This window comes from Patagioenas fasciata, chromosome 1, assembly GCF_037038585.1.
Source record: "Patagioenas fasciata isolate bPatFas1 chromosome 1, bPatFas1.hap1, whole genome shotgun sequence".
NCBI classification, from domain to species: domain Eukaryota; kingdom Metazoa; phylum Chordata; class Aves; order Columbiformes; family Columbidae; genus Patagioenas; species Patagioenas fasciata.
The window spans coordinates 145,962,082-145,977,945 of NC_092520.1; the positions used below are offsets into that span (position 1 = coordinate 145,962,082).

The following is a 15,864-nucleotide window of genomic DNA, read 5'->3' on the forward strand; positions in this document are numbered from 1 at the left end:
GACAACATTGGTCTTGTTCTCAGTACCTGCTGGTGTCCAATATTTTATTGAATTTTCACTGCTGCTACTCATTGACTTGTAGATTTTATAGAACTGTCAGCTGTGCTTCCAAGAGCTCTTGCTGAGCTACAACTGCCAGGTCTGAGTTCAGTAACCTCTAAAACCAGGTTAGACTGTTTTTCCTAAAAGCATTAACTTACCTTTATTTACAGTGAACCTAATCTACCACCTTTTGCTCACTGACTCAGATCCACAGTTCCTTTGGGGTTCATTGCTATCAATATTTGGATTAGATGTAGATTTAGACTAGATATAAGGAAGAAATTTTTTACAATGAGTGTGGTGAAACACTGGAACAGGTTGCCCAGAAAGGTGGTAGATGCCCCATCCCTGGAGACATTCAACATGAGGTTGGATGAGGCTCTGAGCAATATGATCTAGTTGAAGATGTCCTTGTACATTGGAGAGGGGTTGCACTAGATGACCTTTGAAGGTCCTTTCCAACCCAAATCATTCTATGATTGTATGAATATTACATTTCACTGCCCAAAAAAACTTGCCATCACTTACAACTTTGGAAACAATTAGTATTGATGGCTCAGACAGAAGAGACTCCAGCAAAGGCCTGAATGTAAATTTGAAAAATGCACAGGTGCGTAGCTACCCCAGGGGTTGCTACTTCAGCTGCTTCACATAAGAAATTAAGAATTTATTTATCATAGTTTGTATGTGCAGCGAAGAGAATGATGTTTGAAAGAAAGGTTGAGTGACAGAGGATGGGCTTTCAGATGTGTTCTTTGATGAGTTCATCTTGGCACTATGTTTGGTTGTTGTTTCTTAGTCACTTAGTTAGAGATAGGCTTTCTTGCTTTTTTACTACATTTTTCAATTTGTTTTTCTGTTTTTCCTCTGCAACATGCTCAAGAAGTTCACCACCTTCCAGTGCCTTTAGTGAAACTGAAATCACAGCCTGCTCTCAGCCAGGACAGCATCTGTTTCTTTACAGTGATTGCAGGTAGCATTATAATTGCTCACAGCAAAGACAAGCACTGCTTTCAAAGGCATTGAAATCAGGTGGGCTTTGTTGAAAATCACTGTCTTCAGGGTCATTGCTTTGGAAAGTGTCCTGCAAATCAAAGGCAATATATGAAAGACAGGCAGGGGGCTGCAGAGCATGTGGAGGAGCAGGATGAGGAAAGTCCTTGGGATGACATGATACATGTAGAATGGAATAGAGAAAATTCTGAGAGATGATAAAGGGTGTGGGATTTCTTGAAGGGAGAGAGAGAGATGAGACAAAAATTGGAAGGAGACAGGTGAGAGGCACCTTTTATTATTCACCATGTAAGCAGAAGAAATAAGTGGATATCTGAGTACCAAAGGTTTCAGAGAAAGGAGATTAACATATATCAGAATATTATCTCAAATCAAAAAGCAGGGGGCAAGGGAGACTGGTGGCAGGGGAGCAGACAATGAAATAAACTCCTATGTAAAAAGCAGAAGAAATACAGGCCATGTTTTGCATGAGCCAGCTGTGAAAGCTTCCCTTTACAAACAATCCTTGTCTTAAAGTGTTCTTCTGCAAATGCATTAAGAGGTATGATGGCACAACTGGATGCAGTAACAGACCCATTTAATGATGCTTTTGGCCATGCACTTGATATATGCTTAAGATTCTTTGTTCAGCTGAAATCTCAAGTAGGACTTCCAGCTGTTTCGTTTTATGTTCTTATCTTCTTGTTATATCCCTACTTTCCAGTATTTTGATATTTAACCTGCAAGTAAAGCCTTAGGCTTAATCTGTGTAAACTAAAAGTCACGCTTCTAAGTGTTGCCAGGCTAATAAAGGAAACGTATCATCTGTCACATCAAGCAAGGTTTGCCTTAATCTAAAGCTGAAGGAAATCAGCTTTGAAGGGTGTGCTGAGGTAAAGAGCACAGGGCACAGTGAAGTGTGGGGTGAAGCAGAACTGTTTTCATTATTGAAGAAAATGTAGATTCATCATCACTTACAAGAACTCAAGTGTCTTATTAATGCAAAGTGATTAACAGAGAAAGTAATGTTTTCCTATGGTAATGTGGTGCATATATGTGGTGAAAGAAGAGGTTACTAATTGTTTAATTTGCATCTCTTGTTTCTACAAGGCAATTGTAGCAGTGAGCAAAAGCAATAGCTTTGTGATTTAGCATTTAAAAATCTTCAAAGTAGGTCGCAGAGAAGTAGGAACAATTTGCCTGACTGACCTGTCAGCTCTGTGCTCCAGTGATGATAATACTGGTAGATCAAATCACCTGGTGGCATGGTACCCTTGAGACAGGCATAAGCATGGTCCTGGTGCTCTTGAGGGCCACTTAAAGTAATGCAGAGGCCTGTCTGGAAGGACAAGGACAAATTGCTGCTTCTTGTACTTCCACACCCGTCTCTGCTTTGTGAGAAATCCTAACCTGTAAGACCCCCACTCCTATTAAAGAAAAAAAGAAAGAGAGAGAGGGAGAAGGAGGGAAAAGAAACTTGTATGCCACTGAATCTGGGCTCCCAAATGAACCTAGTCTTCCTCTAGATGCCATAGAAATTGACATCTCCTTTTGGTAGGCTGGTAATTAATTACTTGACAGATTCAAGCAATGGCAATTTAGCTGAGACTCTGAGGAGCCTGGGTTCAATGGCTGCCTAAACAGGCTTCACAGATTAAGTCCATATTGCGTGCTGCATGTAGCCTCTGTGTCGTTCAACTTCATATTTTACGCTTAAACAATTTTCTTGCCCTGTTTCTGAAGCATGGGACTAGGATTGAAAAGGTATTTGTGCCTGCATAAGACTTTTCATAATTAAAAAAATTAGTTGCTATATACTAAAAACTGCTGGATTCTTTTTAGCTTGTTCCAAAACTGAGAGATTCACTGAATTCAGCCTTCCCCTGAGAACTGTTTGGCAGTTTCAGTGAACTGATGTTTTCTTATACAACAGCTTTCCTGTAATATTTCCACCTGTGTCTAAAGAGAGCCATCGGGTGTTTGCACGTTTAAGTTGATATGATCAAGTAATTCTCCAGGTGTGACATTCTCCACCTTGTTCCTCTCCCCTTGACCTGAAATTCAAGATAAAGAGGGGTGAAGTGAGGATCCACAGGAAATAATATCCTTGCAGTGCTCCTGGGAAGAGCACACCCATTCAGTCTGAACTATAAGACCATTGACTTAATTACAAATTGGATTATGGGAAGTAATCTTTGATTCCATGGTGTAACACCAGACTGCTGAAAGCCCGTCGGGGATTGGCAGCAATGTACAAGGGCTCTGGAAGTACAGCCAGTTCCTGTCCTTTAGACCCAAATGCTGGCATGACCAGTGAAGACTTGATGGTGTGCCAGGGGAAAGCCTTTGAGCCTTAGGCCCTCTACAGCACCACGGTGGTAAGGGCCACTTTTTTAAAAGGTATAGGCATAACTACTTCTGATGGATTAGATACCTGAATATCTTAAAACCAAAAAAAAAAAAAAAACAAATAAACAACAACAAAAAAACCCACCACACATTAACTTGGTGGGGTTGGTTTGTTTGTTTGGTTTTGATGTGGGTTTTTTTTGTGTTTAGAAGGTAGCACTGACAGTGTCCTAGTTTTCCATGTGAACAAGCCACTGGAAAACTAGTAGGAACAAGCACCTAACATTGCAAATAATGTTACTTAAATAACATCTCTGTATCGCATTGTTCTGGCTTTTGAGACTTTTGCAATGCTACTTGACTCAGTAACTGAGGGTTACCAAGAATCTCCTGGAGTGTATCAGGGAGTATACATGGTCTGTGTTGGCTAAGGGTGAGTGCTACCTACTGAGAGTGCTGTTGGAAAGCTCCATCAGACTGCAGACCACAGCTATATCTACGTTACAGATTGCAGTGAAACATATAATACACAAGTGATTCCTTACAATCATATTGTTTTGGTTAGAAAAGAGTTTTAAGATCGTCGAGTCCCACAATGAGATGGCATAGACAGCTGAAGTTGAGCTGGACATCATAGTATAAAGCTCACAAGGGTTATTTTGCACTTTTTGTAACCTTTTTCACACAGAGGTGTTCTAAATCCAAACCAGTTGCTCCTTGCTTTGTCTTAAATGGCTATGACTTGCTTATCATTTGTTTCAGGTGAGGATTCTTGTCTCAATGGTCTTTCTTGCCTTAGTCTTTTCTCTCTTTGTGTGGCAGATAATGACATTCTTCTTGTTTCCTGTAGGTGGTTGGATGAATCTATCATTCAAGACATCACACCCAAGCTGCTCGGGGACTGGCCCAACACTTACACATACACCAAAGCCTTGTCAGAATACCTGATCCAGCAAGAGAAAGGAAATTTGAACATTGCTATCATCAGGCCATCCATCGTGGGAGCTAGCTGGCATGAGCCTTTCCCAGTAAGCATGAATACATAGCAGTTTCCTACTGAGAGCCCTTTGATATAGCAGTACTGTCAGGAATCTCTTTCTGCTTGTAGCAGTGTCTGCTTGGGAAACAAGCTCTCTAGTTAATAGGAAAGCAGGTGCAAGAGGTAGAAGACCTGTACTAGAGTAGAACTGCAAGCCATCTTCAAGAAAGACTCTTGCCTGCAAGTGAAAGCAACATATTTAAGCAATAATAAAAAAAGCTGGGATAACAACGGTGCGAAATGTTGGACTTGCAACCAACAGCCTTACAGGCAGAGGATTGTGCCCAGGCAGACACACAGGCGAGTTTCTGGACTAGCTGGGGAAACACAAGGTCTGAGGCTTGGTCACAGTCCTGATGCATTCTGGTTCAAGTCTTTCCATGGTCTAGTAAGCATATTAATGAGGTCCTGATGAGGACGCTAGACTTCACACGGTCCTTAAAAGCATTTGATAATGTCATGTGCAGTTACCTCGTATCTTTGTCTTATGTTGGTAGTTGTTGTGTTCACTGAATTTACACTTGTGTGGGCCTGTTGCAGATGCAAATGTCAGCCATGAAGTAATTAAATGCACCTGGACTTTTGGACAGAAATAACTCATTAAGCTGAATACACTAGTGGGAATAACGTGCCCTAACATTGCAGTCAGATTGGAAAGGCAACATAAAGTCACCTCTGGCTTTCATGCAGCTTCAAGTGTGCCAAAGACGGCTGAGATAGAGCTGAGACTCTGGGCCAAGTTCCCCATCCTGGAAAGACAGTGTGAACTCTATTAGGTGTCATAACTTGTTTCAGGTCAGACAGCTCTTCACTGCTCTTAACTCCAGTTCCCACAAGTGGCAGTTTCCCTGACCTGAAGCAGAATGGGATTCAAAAGGAAAGTGGGTTTTATTTGTTCGGTTGTTTTTGTTTGGTTGGTTGTTTTTAACTCCTTGCCTTAGAAATTAGCTGGAGTAACCAAATCACTCTCAGTGGCATCTGCATGTTGTATGTCAGTGGGTATATAACACGCTGACTTGTTTTCAGCAAGTGCAACAGCACCAAGACACTGTAGTGTTTAAAGCCAGAGTTTATTCTTGTAGTCAAGTTATTATAAGAAAGAAGTAGTTTCTAAAGACAAAATTAGATTCTGTTGTCGATGAGCAAATTGCAGACAGAATAAGGTATCATACAATGCACCACCTATTTAAAATCAATTAGGTACTTTGTACTGGTTGGCTTCCTGGCAGCTGTCCCAGATAGGCTGGCATCCACCTCAACTGGTGTCTCATTGTTTCTTTGTCTACACCACAACATCACAGGCCTTTCACCATTCCAAAGCCCAGGTAAGCAACATGTCACTGAAAGAAATAGTAATCATTCTTCTTTTTTGCAGGGTTGGATTGACAGCTTCAATGGGACAAGTGGAATATTTGTTGCGGTATGTCTATGTCTATTTATGTTCCCCGTAGAGTTAGAATTATTAAAATAGCAACTCTAAAGTTACTCTACAGGTCCACTCAGAAATTGTGTGATCATAGCAATTTTCTGAATCTGGTAGAAAGGTGTCAGATGCTTGCCTTACATTTATATGCCTGCAGAACCCTAAAGATTGTCTATTTATGCTGCACTCATAAAAGGACATTGAAAGAGTATTGGTGTTGTTGGTTCACTAGATGTGCATTGCAGTTTCTAGAAACTCCGAAAAACCTCTATAATTGTGGACAAATTTGGCCAAATTTTCATAAGAAGGTCAAAAGATTAATCCCGGGAACTAGGATAATTCACGGATGTCAAAGCTTGAATCTTATAGCAGAATTTAATGCTGATTACTTACAACTTAATGTTGATTACCATATTATCAACAAAAGGCAACATTATTTTTCCTTTCAATTACTTTCATTTGTATTGTTGCGAAGTACACTGCTATAGTTTGTGACTGCTCCACAATAACAAAGATTCTGAGTCTACGCTGCCATTGCTTTATACAGGATTTCTCCATGTGCAGAGTACACCTGAATACTGTACATAACTATCAATTCAGACTCTGCCTGTCACAGGGATAATTCACCATGTTCTTATTTAACACTGATGATGTAAATAACTGCTGTGCAAAATAGCAAGGAAAAAAACCCCATAAGATAAATAATGAATAACTTGATAAAATATTCCCCATAATATGAAACAATCATTACAATTTAACACGTGAAAACAGTGAAGTTACATACCTTTTCTCCTGGGTTATATTTTCTTTTTCTGAACTAAAATAGTTGTTATAGATCTGTTTCTCGATGCATATTCTGTATAGCTATGGGCCAATATTTTTGTTCATGTATGATTTCTCCAACTTGATTATTTTGTAAAATCTATATTGTAATCAGTCTGATGCAGTGTATGAAAGGATTAGTAGTCTACAATCATAGAGGAGAGCAGAATACAATCCAAATATGATTTGGTAAAAAAGCTCATTTATACCTGAAATAGTGCATAAATAGAAAACGTTACCGTTACTTCTGAAATCCCAGCTAATGCTTTTATCTGAAATCTCAGTTACACAGTCCAGAGACATTTGAAAGCCCCCAAAAGCATCATTTGTGTTCACAAAGTGTTATTAGCTCCTATTCATGTCACAGTTTCTTAAAAATCACTATCAGCCCTTTACTCATTGCTGACTGCTCATAAAGCTCATACTGCCGCTCTGCTCTACTCCCAGTATCCTGTGCTGTTTTCTGTGTTCTTTCATGACATCTTGTTGTCATCAAGAAAAAGAAAAGTTTTGCAGTTCTTTAGTTTTGCAGATCCACTCCTTACATTTTCATTTGACAGGTTCTAACTTTTGCAATTATATCTGGAGTTTCAATTTTTTGTGATTACTTTTGAGCATTAAAGGTGTCTGTCACAAATTTTTTCTAGAATTGGTTTGCAAGAAAGATATTTTGCAAAAATTTCTATTGCGTCGCTCTTTATTCCTCATGAGTAAATTACTTAAGTAACAAATTACTGTCATATGTGTATCACATGCTATGAAACACAAGCCAAATTCATATGCTTTCAGCCGTATAAAAACATGCCAATCAAATCTTTTGTCATTTAAAAAGCATTTTTCTCCTCCTTTTTTATTTCCTTTGAATCTGACAACAAGTGAAAAACACCTAATAGTGAAGTATTTGGAAATTTTGTCCATATGCCTGTCTTTTTTTAATAGTGACCATTTTAGGAACTTACACTAGATCTTGCAGGTATTTTATATGCTTATCCTTTGCCACTCATACCATTAACTAATATTTTCTATTCCTCAATGTAAAAAATTTCTAGCCTTACTGGATGCAACAGCAAATCTAGTGGTGGTTTCACTCAGGCCAGGTTTCACACACAGACACCAGCCTGTATCTTTATCTCAAAATTAACTCTATGGAAAGTAAAGTTTTTGAGATTCCAGGGTCACTGTAGTAAATAACTTCTCTTCCCTTGTATGTAAAAGCTTTGACTTGTACTGAAATAGTTTTGAAACAGAGATGGTATTTTTTGGTTCAGGATTGAAGCTCTGAGGTCCTTCAATACAGGAAAGAAAGAAAGAATAAAATTTATGTAATCTGCACTGAGTTCTTCAGTGATGAAATATGATGATGTGTAACTATATCAAGACTTAACTAAGAAAAAGGACAAAGAGCAATGACAGTAGGTGCAAGGTTTAGAGACAAGGTTGTTGTCCGTGTCCAATGGCTCTTTGGCCCCACAGGCAGTGATGTTGGCTGGCATCGGTCAGGAGCAGAGACTCCGCAATGTGGAAAAGCGATGAGAGGGTTGCCAGTGCTGACAGAGAGTATTTGTCTTGTATCACCTCCAGTTGCTGCTGAGCCTAGTTGGACTGGTACTAGTTTTCTGGAAGTGAAAGGTGTTTATTATCCGGGAGCCCAAGAAACTTCTTCTGAGTGGGAGAAGAAAAATAAATACATGTTTTGAATTAATGTGCCTGGATAGCTGCTAAATCCCGTCTGGTAGCTGAAAATTAACCTTTCAGCGTGTGAGTTACATGTTAGTTTGATTACCTGAATGTGTGTGATTACAACCAGCTGCCTCAGACATCTGTATTTCAGAGTGTATTTATTATTAGTCAAGTATCTTTATTAGCCTCAATTAAGGATGGAAAAAGCAAAAGGGAAGTGTTTTGGTGTTTGTGTATTTTTTAAAATTCCCCCTCATGCTAAAATACTCCATTACCACTTATAACCTAAGCTCATCCTATATGGAGAACAACCTCCATATTCAGATTTGGTTCAAATGATTTTTGGCATCATCTGGGCAGAATCAGAACTCTGAAGCTTGCAAGTTGTTGTGGGTTTTTTGTTTGTTGCTGTTTTGTTTTGTTTTTTCCTCAGTCATTGCTACAATATTTGAGTCTGATTATTTCCTTCCACAAATATATATATTTCTTTTAAATATTCATGACATATGGGAGTTCAAGTTGTTCCTGATAGTCTAATTAAGCTTCTTTTGCCTACAGTTGCTCCAGCTACTGTGGGGAGAAGCTTTGTTGACTGAAAACCAAAATGAAATTAATTACATTTCCGCTGGACTGTAATTGAAGCATTTTGTCTTGCTGTTCCATATGACATGTAAAGACCTTCTTCCCTGCAAGGCAGTGAAGCTGCAGGGCAGAACTGTGGTTTAATATATATTCTGTGCAGTGGCTGGCCCCAAAGGGCTTCAGCTGGGATGCTGTCCAGAAACATCTAACTCAGACTGGGAAATTGTTTTGGAGGCTTCAGCTACAGTAGCTTCTGTTTCACTGAAGAGAAAAAGTCAGCAACCATAAACAGAAATCATGCCATACCTGATAAAGAAGCACTAAAACACTTCCAGTGTAAAAAATAACCTAGAACATTTTCACCTGAAGTCTTTGTTAAATACACAGTGTATGAAATGTCTAATTTATCCATGTTTATATGACCACTACAAGCTGCTCTAAATACAGGCATGTTTGCAGCAGATCCATCAAAACTTCCTAGTTTTGAAGACCTCAAACAGGCCTTTAGTGTACCTGTGAAAACGTGATAGCTGGTCACACAGTAGTCTCTAGTGGGCATGTGTTCACAGCTCATAGCTGAGCTTGATTTGCTGCTTTGGTTCTTTTTGTTATTTTTCCCTTGAAAAATAAGTAGTAGGAAGAATAGAAAAAAAAAATCATAGTCATGTTGCAAGTTAAGGTTTTAGTGTTTAAGCATAACTGTAGTTCAGCTTAGGACAGCAGAGGGGAACTGCACACCATGGGTTTGAGGAGGATGCTTGGAGACCTGTGGGAAAGTTGAACGTGGTTCCCTGTGTCTGAGTCTCTCTATGATCCCTCTGCCAGCTGCATCAACGGTGAGATGTGACTGCTCAGGAGGCTTAGCTGATGAAAATTATATTGGTTATAAGTGGTGTTCGGTTATTTGCAAGCTGTGAAATGCAACAAACCATTCGATTATAGGAGAAAGGAGGGAGAGAGACAGAACAAAGCAAATAAACAAAAAAATCAAACAGTTAACCTCTACAAACAGGGGATGCTTTGTCCCTTAAAATCCACCAACGACCAACAGACAATGGCATGTGCTTTACAAGTTCATATCAAGCCTTAAATGCTTTTTTCAGCACATCTTTCTTCGACCCAGACTTCCCCTGCAAGGGTTTTTGCACAGCTAGGCACTTCCTGTCTGCTTGTTGCAATAAAACTTGCATCTTCCACACCTGGAGAGCTGTTTCATCTTCTCAGGTTGGAAGAAAAGAAGAAATGCTATAACATTTCCTTTGCCCTAACTTTCAAATATTCATGGATCTGTAGAGCACATTCCTTTGCCCCTTCACCCAGTCCTTTCCTCTGGTTTTACATGGATCTAAATTATAACAGTTTTTTTCTTCCTTCCAGTTCTTTCACAGGGTCCTCTGTTTCTACATCAAACTCAAAATCATTGTATTTTATTTCCCATATGCCAGATAACTCTATTGCAACCTTGATTCTGCCACTGGGGGTTTCTTTTTTTATTTACTCTGTTCTGCCCTCATACCTGACACACTAGGTGAAGTTCCTGCACCCTATTTCACCTCCAAATTTCTATATTACTGAATTGTCCTCTCTGATTCAGTCTGCCATGTTGTTGCTGTGTCTCTCCTGCGGAACTTCCAAAGACTAATTGGTCATTCGGAAAACCCCTTGATAAGTATTCCAGTTAGATATATATATATTTGGGGGAGCCTGACTCCCTGACAAATGCACTTTCAGCCAGAGCAAAATTAAAATCTTCTGCTCTTGCCTACCTTTCTTCTTTTGTTGGCAGTGCTTTGTATTGTCACTCATTCATTTCCTGAGCTTTGTTGGGTGGTGAACTCTTCAAGGCAGGGGCTGTGTCTTGACTGTATCTTTGTGCTTAACAGACAGATTTGGAAAGGAAGAAGGTGTGAATGCTTCCAAAGGAAAGGGAGTAAACTTTTTGAAAAGCCTATTGGTGTTATTTCCAAAATGACTACTGTCTCTGAGGGACGCTCAGACCTCTGTCTGCCTGTGTCATTTAAGAAAATGTAACTTCAGGTATCACTGGGAATTTTATTTCAGTAAATTCAAATATATTTCTTTCCTAAGGTATTTCTTACAGGTTGAGTTAAATAAGAATCACAGCTTTTCTTATACATGGCAGAGATGACAGCATGTTTCAGACTTCCTATGAAAATGCAGAACAGTGGGATCCATGTGTGATCCGTCTTTGTTTTCACAGAAACCAAATAATCTTCTGCAGCAGGTACCAGGCTTGAAAAGTGCTAACATGACAGTCTGTCCTCAATCCCAGACAATGAAATCTTACCATGGCCTTACATCAGTGACTGTTTTCCTTTGTCCCACAGGCGGGCAAAGGGATTCTGAGGACTGTCATCGCCAACAACGAAGCCGTGGCAGATATGATTCCAGTCGACGTTGCCATCAACCTTACCCTTGCAGCTGGATGGTACACGGCTGTGCACAGGTGGGAAAGCACTCTTGTTTGCCAGGCCTGGGCACTTACTGCCTACACCAGGACTTTAAAGGGAACCAGAAGCTAACAGAAAATCTGTGCAAGAGCCTTGTTGATTCATTTTCTGGTTCATGTTTTCTCACCTGGGTTGGCAAGGACTAAGAGTAGCAAAACTAATAAAGACAGGCTTTAGACTGAGGAAATCTCTAAAGCTACAGGTGAAACCTATTTCTCAGTACAACACAGGCTCAGCTGACAAGCCTGCCTCTCAGAAGTCACTTTTCTGAAGATCCAGAGCCTTACTGTAGATGTTTTTGGGGCCTCCTTTATCAGGCAGACACACTGAGTTGCTTTTCAAGTGGCTTCTAGAGTTTTCTTGGTGAAAATGCTCTGCCTCTTTTCCTTGGAAAATGCTGCACAATGAATGTATTATGGCTTCAGATGACAGGGGAGATGATCTAAAAAAAAAATTTGATTTGCATTGTTGAGAAGGGTATATAGAAGTGACATTAGGGATTTTAGGTCTTCTGTGAACCTCTGGCTCTGACCTTAATCATTAGGTACGAAGCGCTACAGAGTAAACCACATGGACTATTCTGGAGGTTTATGCAACTCTGAGAAATCAATACCAGGCAAATAAAAGGCACAAATATTTCACTTTGCAAGGCAGAGTAAGCCCTCTGAACTGAGGATAGAGGAAAGCTGCATAGAGTAACCCAAATACAGAGATCCTAAAAGGATCTTAAAAGGCAGCTCACCAGCATTTCTTTTTCTTATAGTTTTGTCCCTCTCCATCAGTAATAATCAAAGCAGCATGGTCAGAGAAAAATAAACATGGCTTCCCCTGACACACACACCCCTGAGAGGCTCCAGATGAAGAGGGCTACAGCCTGTCCATACAGCTGAAAAAGGAGATGAACATGTGCTGATGAGCAGTAGTACATCAGCATGCAGGTAGACTTCCTGGTTCTGTCCATGGTAGAAGTGCCTTTTTTTCTAAATTTTCATTGTCGAAAGATACATGGATTTAATCTACTTCCCACACAAATAATCATTAGGCTAAAGGAGCAATTGCAGAACTTGATTTAATGCTGGGCACAACCCTAAGGTTAGCAATCTGTATTCAAAAAACCAGCAGCGTGGGGGTGGGGTGTGTGTTTTGTTTGGGGATTTTTGTTTGTTCGTTTTTTCCAACTCATCAAATTAGAAAGTAGGAAGTCAATATCCTTCAGGGCAGGTGACATTAATGAGGGAAATTAGATTCTAAAACTTAGCAGGAAGTTGCAGTCTTCGCTACATGGAAGAGACTCTTCACTGGAAACTGCGAAAATGGATAAATCATTGTAATTCAGAGTTACAGGAGATCATGGATTCATAGCTTGACACATGTCTGTCAGTCCTAAGCATCCCTACAAGTCTGCTAGGGATTAGTAGTAATGATAATATTCAGTTAAATGGCATAATTTCAAAGCATGAAAACAAAACAAAACAAAACAAAAAACCTGTACAGTATCCAAATGCAGTTTTTAAGTATTACTGTGTGAGATTTCCTATCTCAGGTTTAGGGCTCTGTCTCCTGGTCTCTTCAGTCACAGGAATTTTAAAAAGAGAGGTTTCTCACAGGCAGCCTCCTCCTGTGGAGAAAGGCTCTGAGCACCACAGGAACCTGAGGAGCACTGAGATGCTGTATCCTCCAGCCAAACTGCTGTCCCCTGTTCAAGGCCAGGTCTCACCTCTTCTAGCACTTTGGCACACGGCTCCACCCGCTAATGTAGAGTAAGAAAAATGCTGCACTTGCACCCTTGGCAAGGCAGGCTTAGATCAAAAAAGCTTTTTGGCTAATTCTTGCACTATATCAAAGGAAGAAATAAAAAAAACCAGTATGATTTATATTTAGTTCAAATACAACAATCAAGTTTTATTTGGTATTAAAATCAGACTTTTGTTGAGATGTGATTTGTAATCACTACCCTAAAAATTGAGTTTAAAAGTAGTGCAAATCATATTCGTTAAGTAAATGATTGTTAAGTACATAATGTCCCTGAGGCCAGATTGAGCCAATTATTTACAAAATATTAAGAGAAATTATGTTAAAAACTCAGAAATTTGTCAGTATGCGTGCTTTTCTTATTGTTTTTATAATTTTTGGTGAGTGATGTATGGATGATTTCTCTTAAACTCCATCTGTCTTTATTAACTTCATATGTTTTCCAGAATCCCACTGAATCTTATCAATACTTGTACTCTATTTTCATATTTATGAAACATGCCCTCTTCTGCATTTTTTATGAGCTGATATTGTTTCTTGGGCTGATAGCTTTCAGGCTCCTCTAATAAAGCTTTGGGTGCTTTTCTTCACACCTTAAAATAATACTTCTTTTTCTTTTCCAGGCCAAAAAACATGTTGGTGTACAACTGCACAACAGGTGGAATCAACCCTTTCTTCTGGGGAGAAATGGGTAAGGTCTAATTTAAATCTAGAACGTGTCAAACATCAATAGCATTCCTCAGCCAGGTTTTGAAAAGGTAATTTCCTATATTTAGGTGGCACTCAGCGTCTGCCATTCAAACTGCATGTGGGAGGCCCAACTGCACTGAATGAGGGCCCTGTCAGCAAAAGCTCCCAGTACTGGATACCCAGCTCAGGAAGGCATCTCTTCAGTTTTCATTGTGGGCGTAATCTCATTAAAACCCAGAAAAGTACATTCTTTGCTGCACTGATGTATTGAAGTGATGGAAAAAGGGACCAGTCCCTTAATTCTACAGGAAGAAGCTTTGTGTAGCTATAACAGGACATTTTCCTTTCTGATTTAGAACCTTTTCTGGGTTTGGGGTTTTTTCATGCTTTGAAATCACTTGGAGTACCTTGCTAGTGAGTGGAAAGTAGCATATTAAGGAAGTAGAGTACACTTTCTTTGTCTTTCTGTGCAGAAAATTTTAAACAAAAATAATTGATGTAGACTTGAGAAGGCAAACCTTGAAGTGACAGATGTGCTTGAAGAACAGTTTGCCATTTGAACATGAAGCCAAGTAGCAGAATTTAATTCAGTTGTATACTGTGAAATACTACATGCAGTCGGTACATTCATGGACTGATGCATGGGGTCTTTCTTTCATACATTCATTCACATCTTTGTGCTTTAAATAAAGGAGGCTGGCAAATCACTACTGTGTTATTTCACCTCTCAGCTGCTGCTTTGCATTTAGTTTTGCATTATTTATTTATGTGGCAAACTCTTAGTCAACAGAGAATTGCATTTTCAGAACAAGGCTTGTCTCAAAATCCTACTAATGTCCTACCATGAGATTTGGTCAAGTGATCTAGCAGGGAAGAGGTTTCAGCAACTGGCTGAGCTGGGAGAAAATCACGCCACGTTCCTGGCATATTTATTTTATGAGAGATGTAATGTTGTGGTTAGTCACAGATCTTCTGTGGCTTTTTTCACAGGAGTAAATGCAAAGCTTTTCACTGGCTTCTACTTTAGGCAACGGCCACCATAATGCTACCTGAAGTTTGCCTTTCTAGTCCTTTTCAGTGTAATTTTACTGATGAAAACAGCAATGTATTAATACATTGTAACTGATTTTACTCTGTTACTTTGCTCATAACTGTGAATTTAGCAATTAAATGATCTAGGTGCAGCAGAAGTTTGTATAAGCAGTTCAGTTGTGTGATGGGACTGAAGGCAAAATTTTCTCCTTGGGTGACACTGTGGAGGTCTTTCTAGTCCATGTTGTATCTACGGTTTTCCTCAGAGGAGCAAGCTACAGAGGGGTATTAGGTAAAGATTCATGAACAGAAATTGGGATAGAGTACCAAAGAACAAAATTTTGCCCTTGAAAAAGTTGCATGGTTTAAGAAATGAGTTTGGGAAAGGTTTATCACATGAAGCTGTTACAACTACAGCCATCCAGTTTGAATTCTCAGTTCAGCCTTCTACCAATATATTTTTGGTAAATACACATAAGTCTAAAATCTTCTTTATAGATATGACAGAATTTCTCAACCATTCATATACTTTCTCTGTCTACTTATTACTATTTGGCTTCTAGGCAGCCAGTCTCATGGCATCCACTTCCAACACACCTGTCAGAGCCAGGATCTCTTAAATAAGAGCTACCAATGTGTAGTCCAGACTGCACAGAAGGACTGAACTTCACCCATCAGTTCTCTCCTTTGCAACGGGGCAGCATCTGCTACTCAAGTTGTTACCTTCTCTTTTTGAAAGTCCATTTCCAACTATGTTTAGCTCTGCTAACTTTCTCCCTGCAGGTTGGAATTCTTGAAGCCAGGTCTCTACTTCCAGTGTTTTTTCAGTTTGTTCAGAATTTTTCTTTTTCCTTGGCATAAAAGGAGCTGTTTGATATAAATATACAGGGGACACAGGATCAGGAGATGTGGTGGGGAATGGGAGTCATCTGATATGGAACTGAGCATTTAGTGCAAACCAGATGTGGAGTTTGCAGAGGGGAGGACCT

At 39.6% G+C, this 15,864-nt stretch overlaps 1 protein-coding gene across 4 annotated transcripts in view; it reads left to right on the forward strand.

Annotated features, from left to right (window-relative positions):
• The window catches only part of FAR2 (fatty acyl-CoA reductase 2), a 150,297-nt gene that overhangs the window by 118,163 nt on the left and 16,270 nt on the right, over window positions 1-15,864 (forward strand). For all 4 annotated transcript variants that reach the window (XM_065848321.2, XM_065848328.2, XM_071816951.1 and 1 more), the window contains exons 5-8: window positions 4,235-4,412; window positions 5,799-5,843; window positions 11,279-11,397; window positions 13,777-13,844. In XM_065848321.2, coding sequence (XP_065704393.1) covers window positions 4,235-4,412; window positions 5,799-5,843; window positions 11,279-11,397; window positions 13,777-13,844 — 410 coding nt within the window. The remainder of the gene's footprint in view (window positions 1-4,234; window positions 4,413-5,798; window positions 5,844-11,278; window positions 11,398-13,776; window positions 13,845-15,864) is intronic.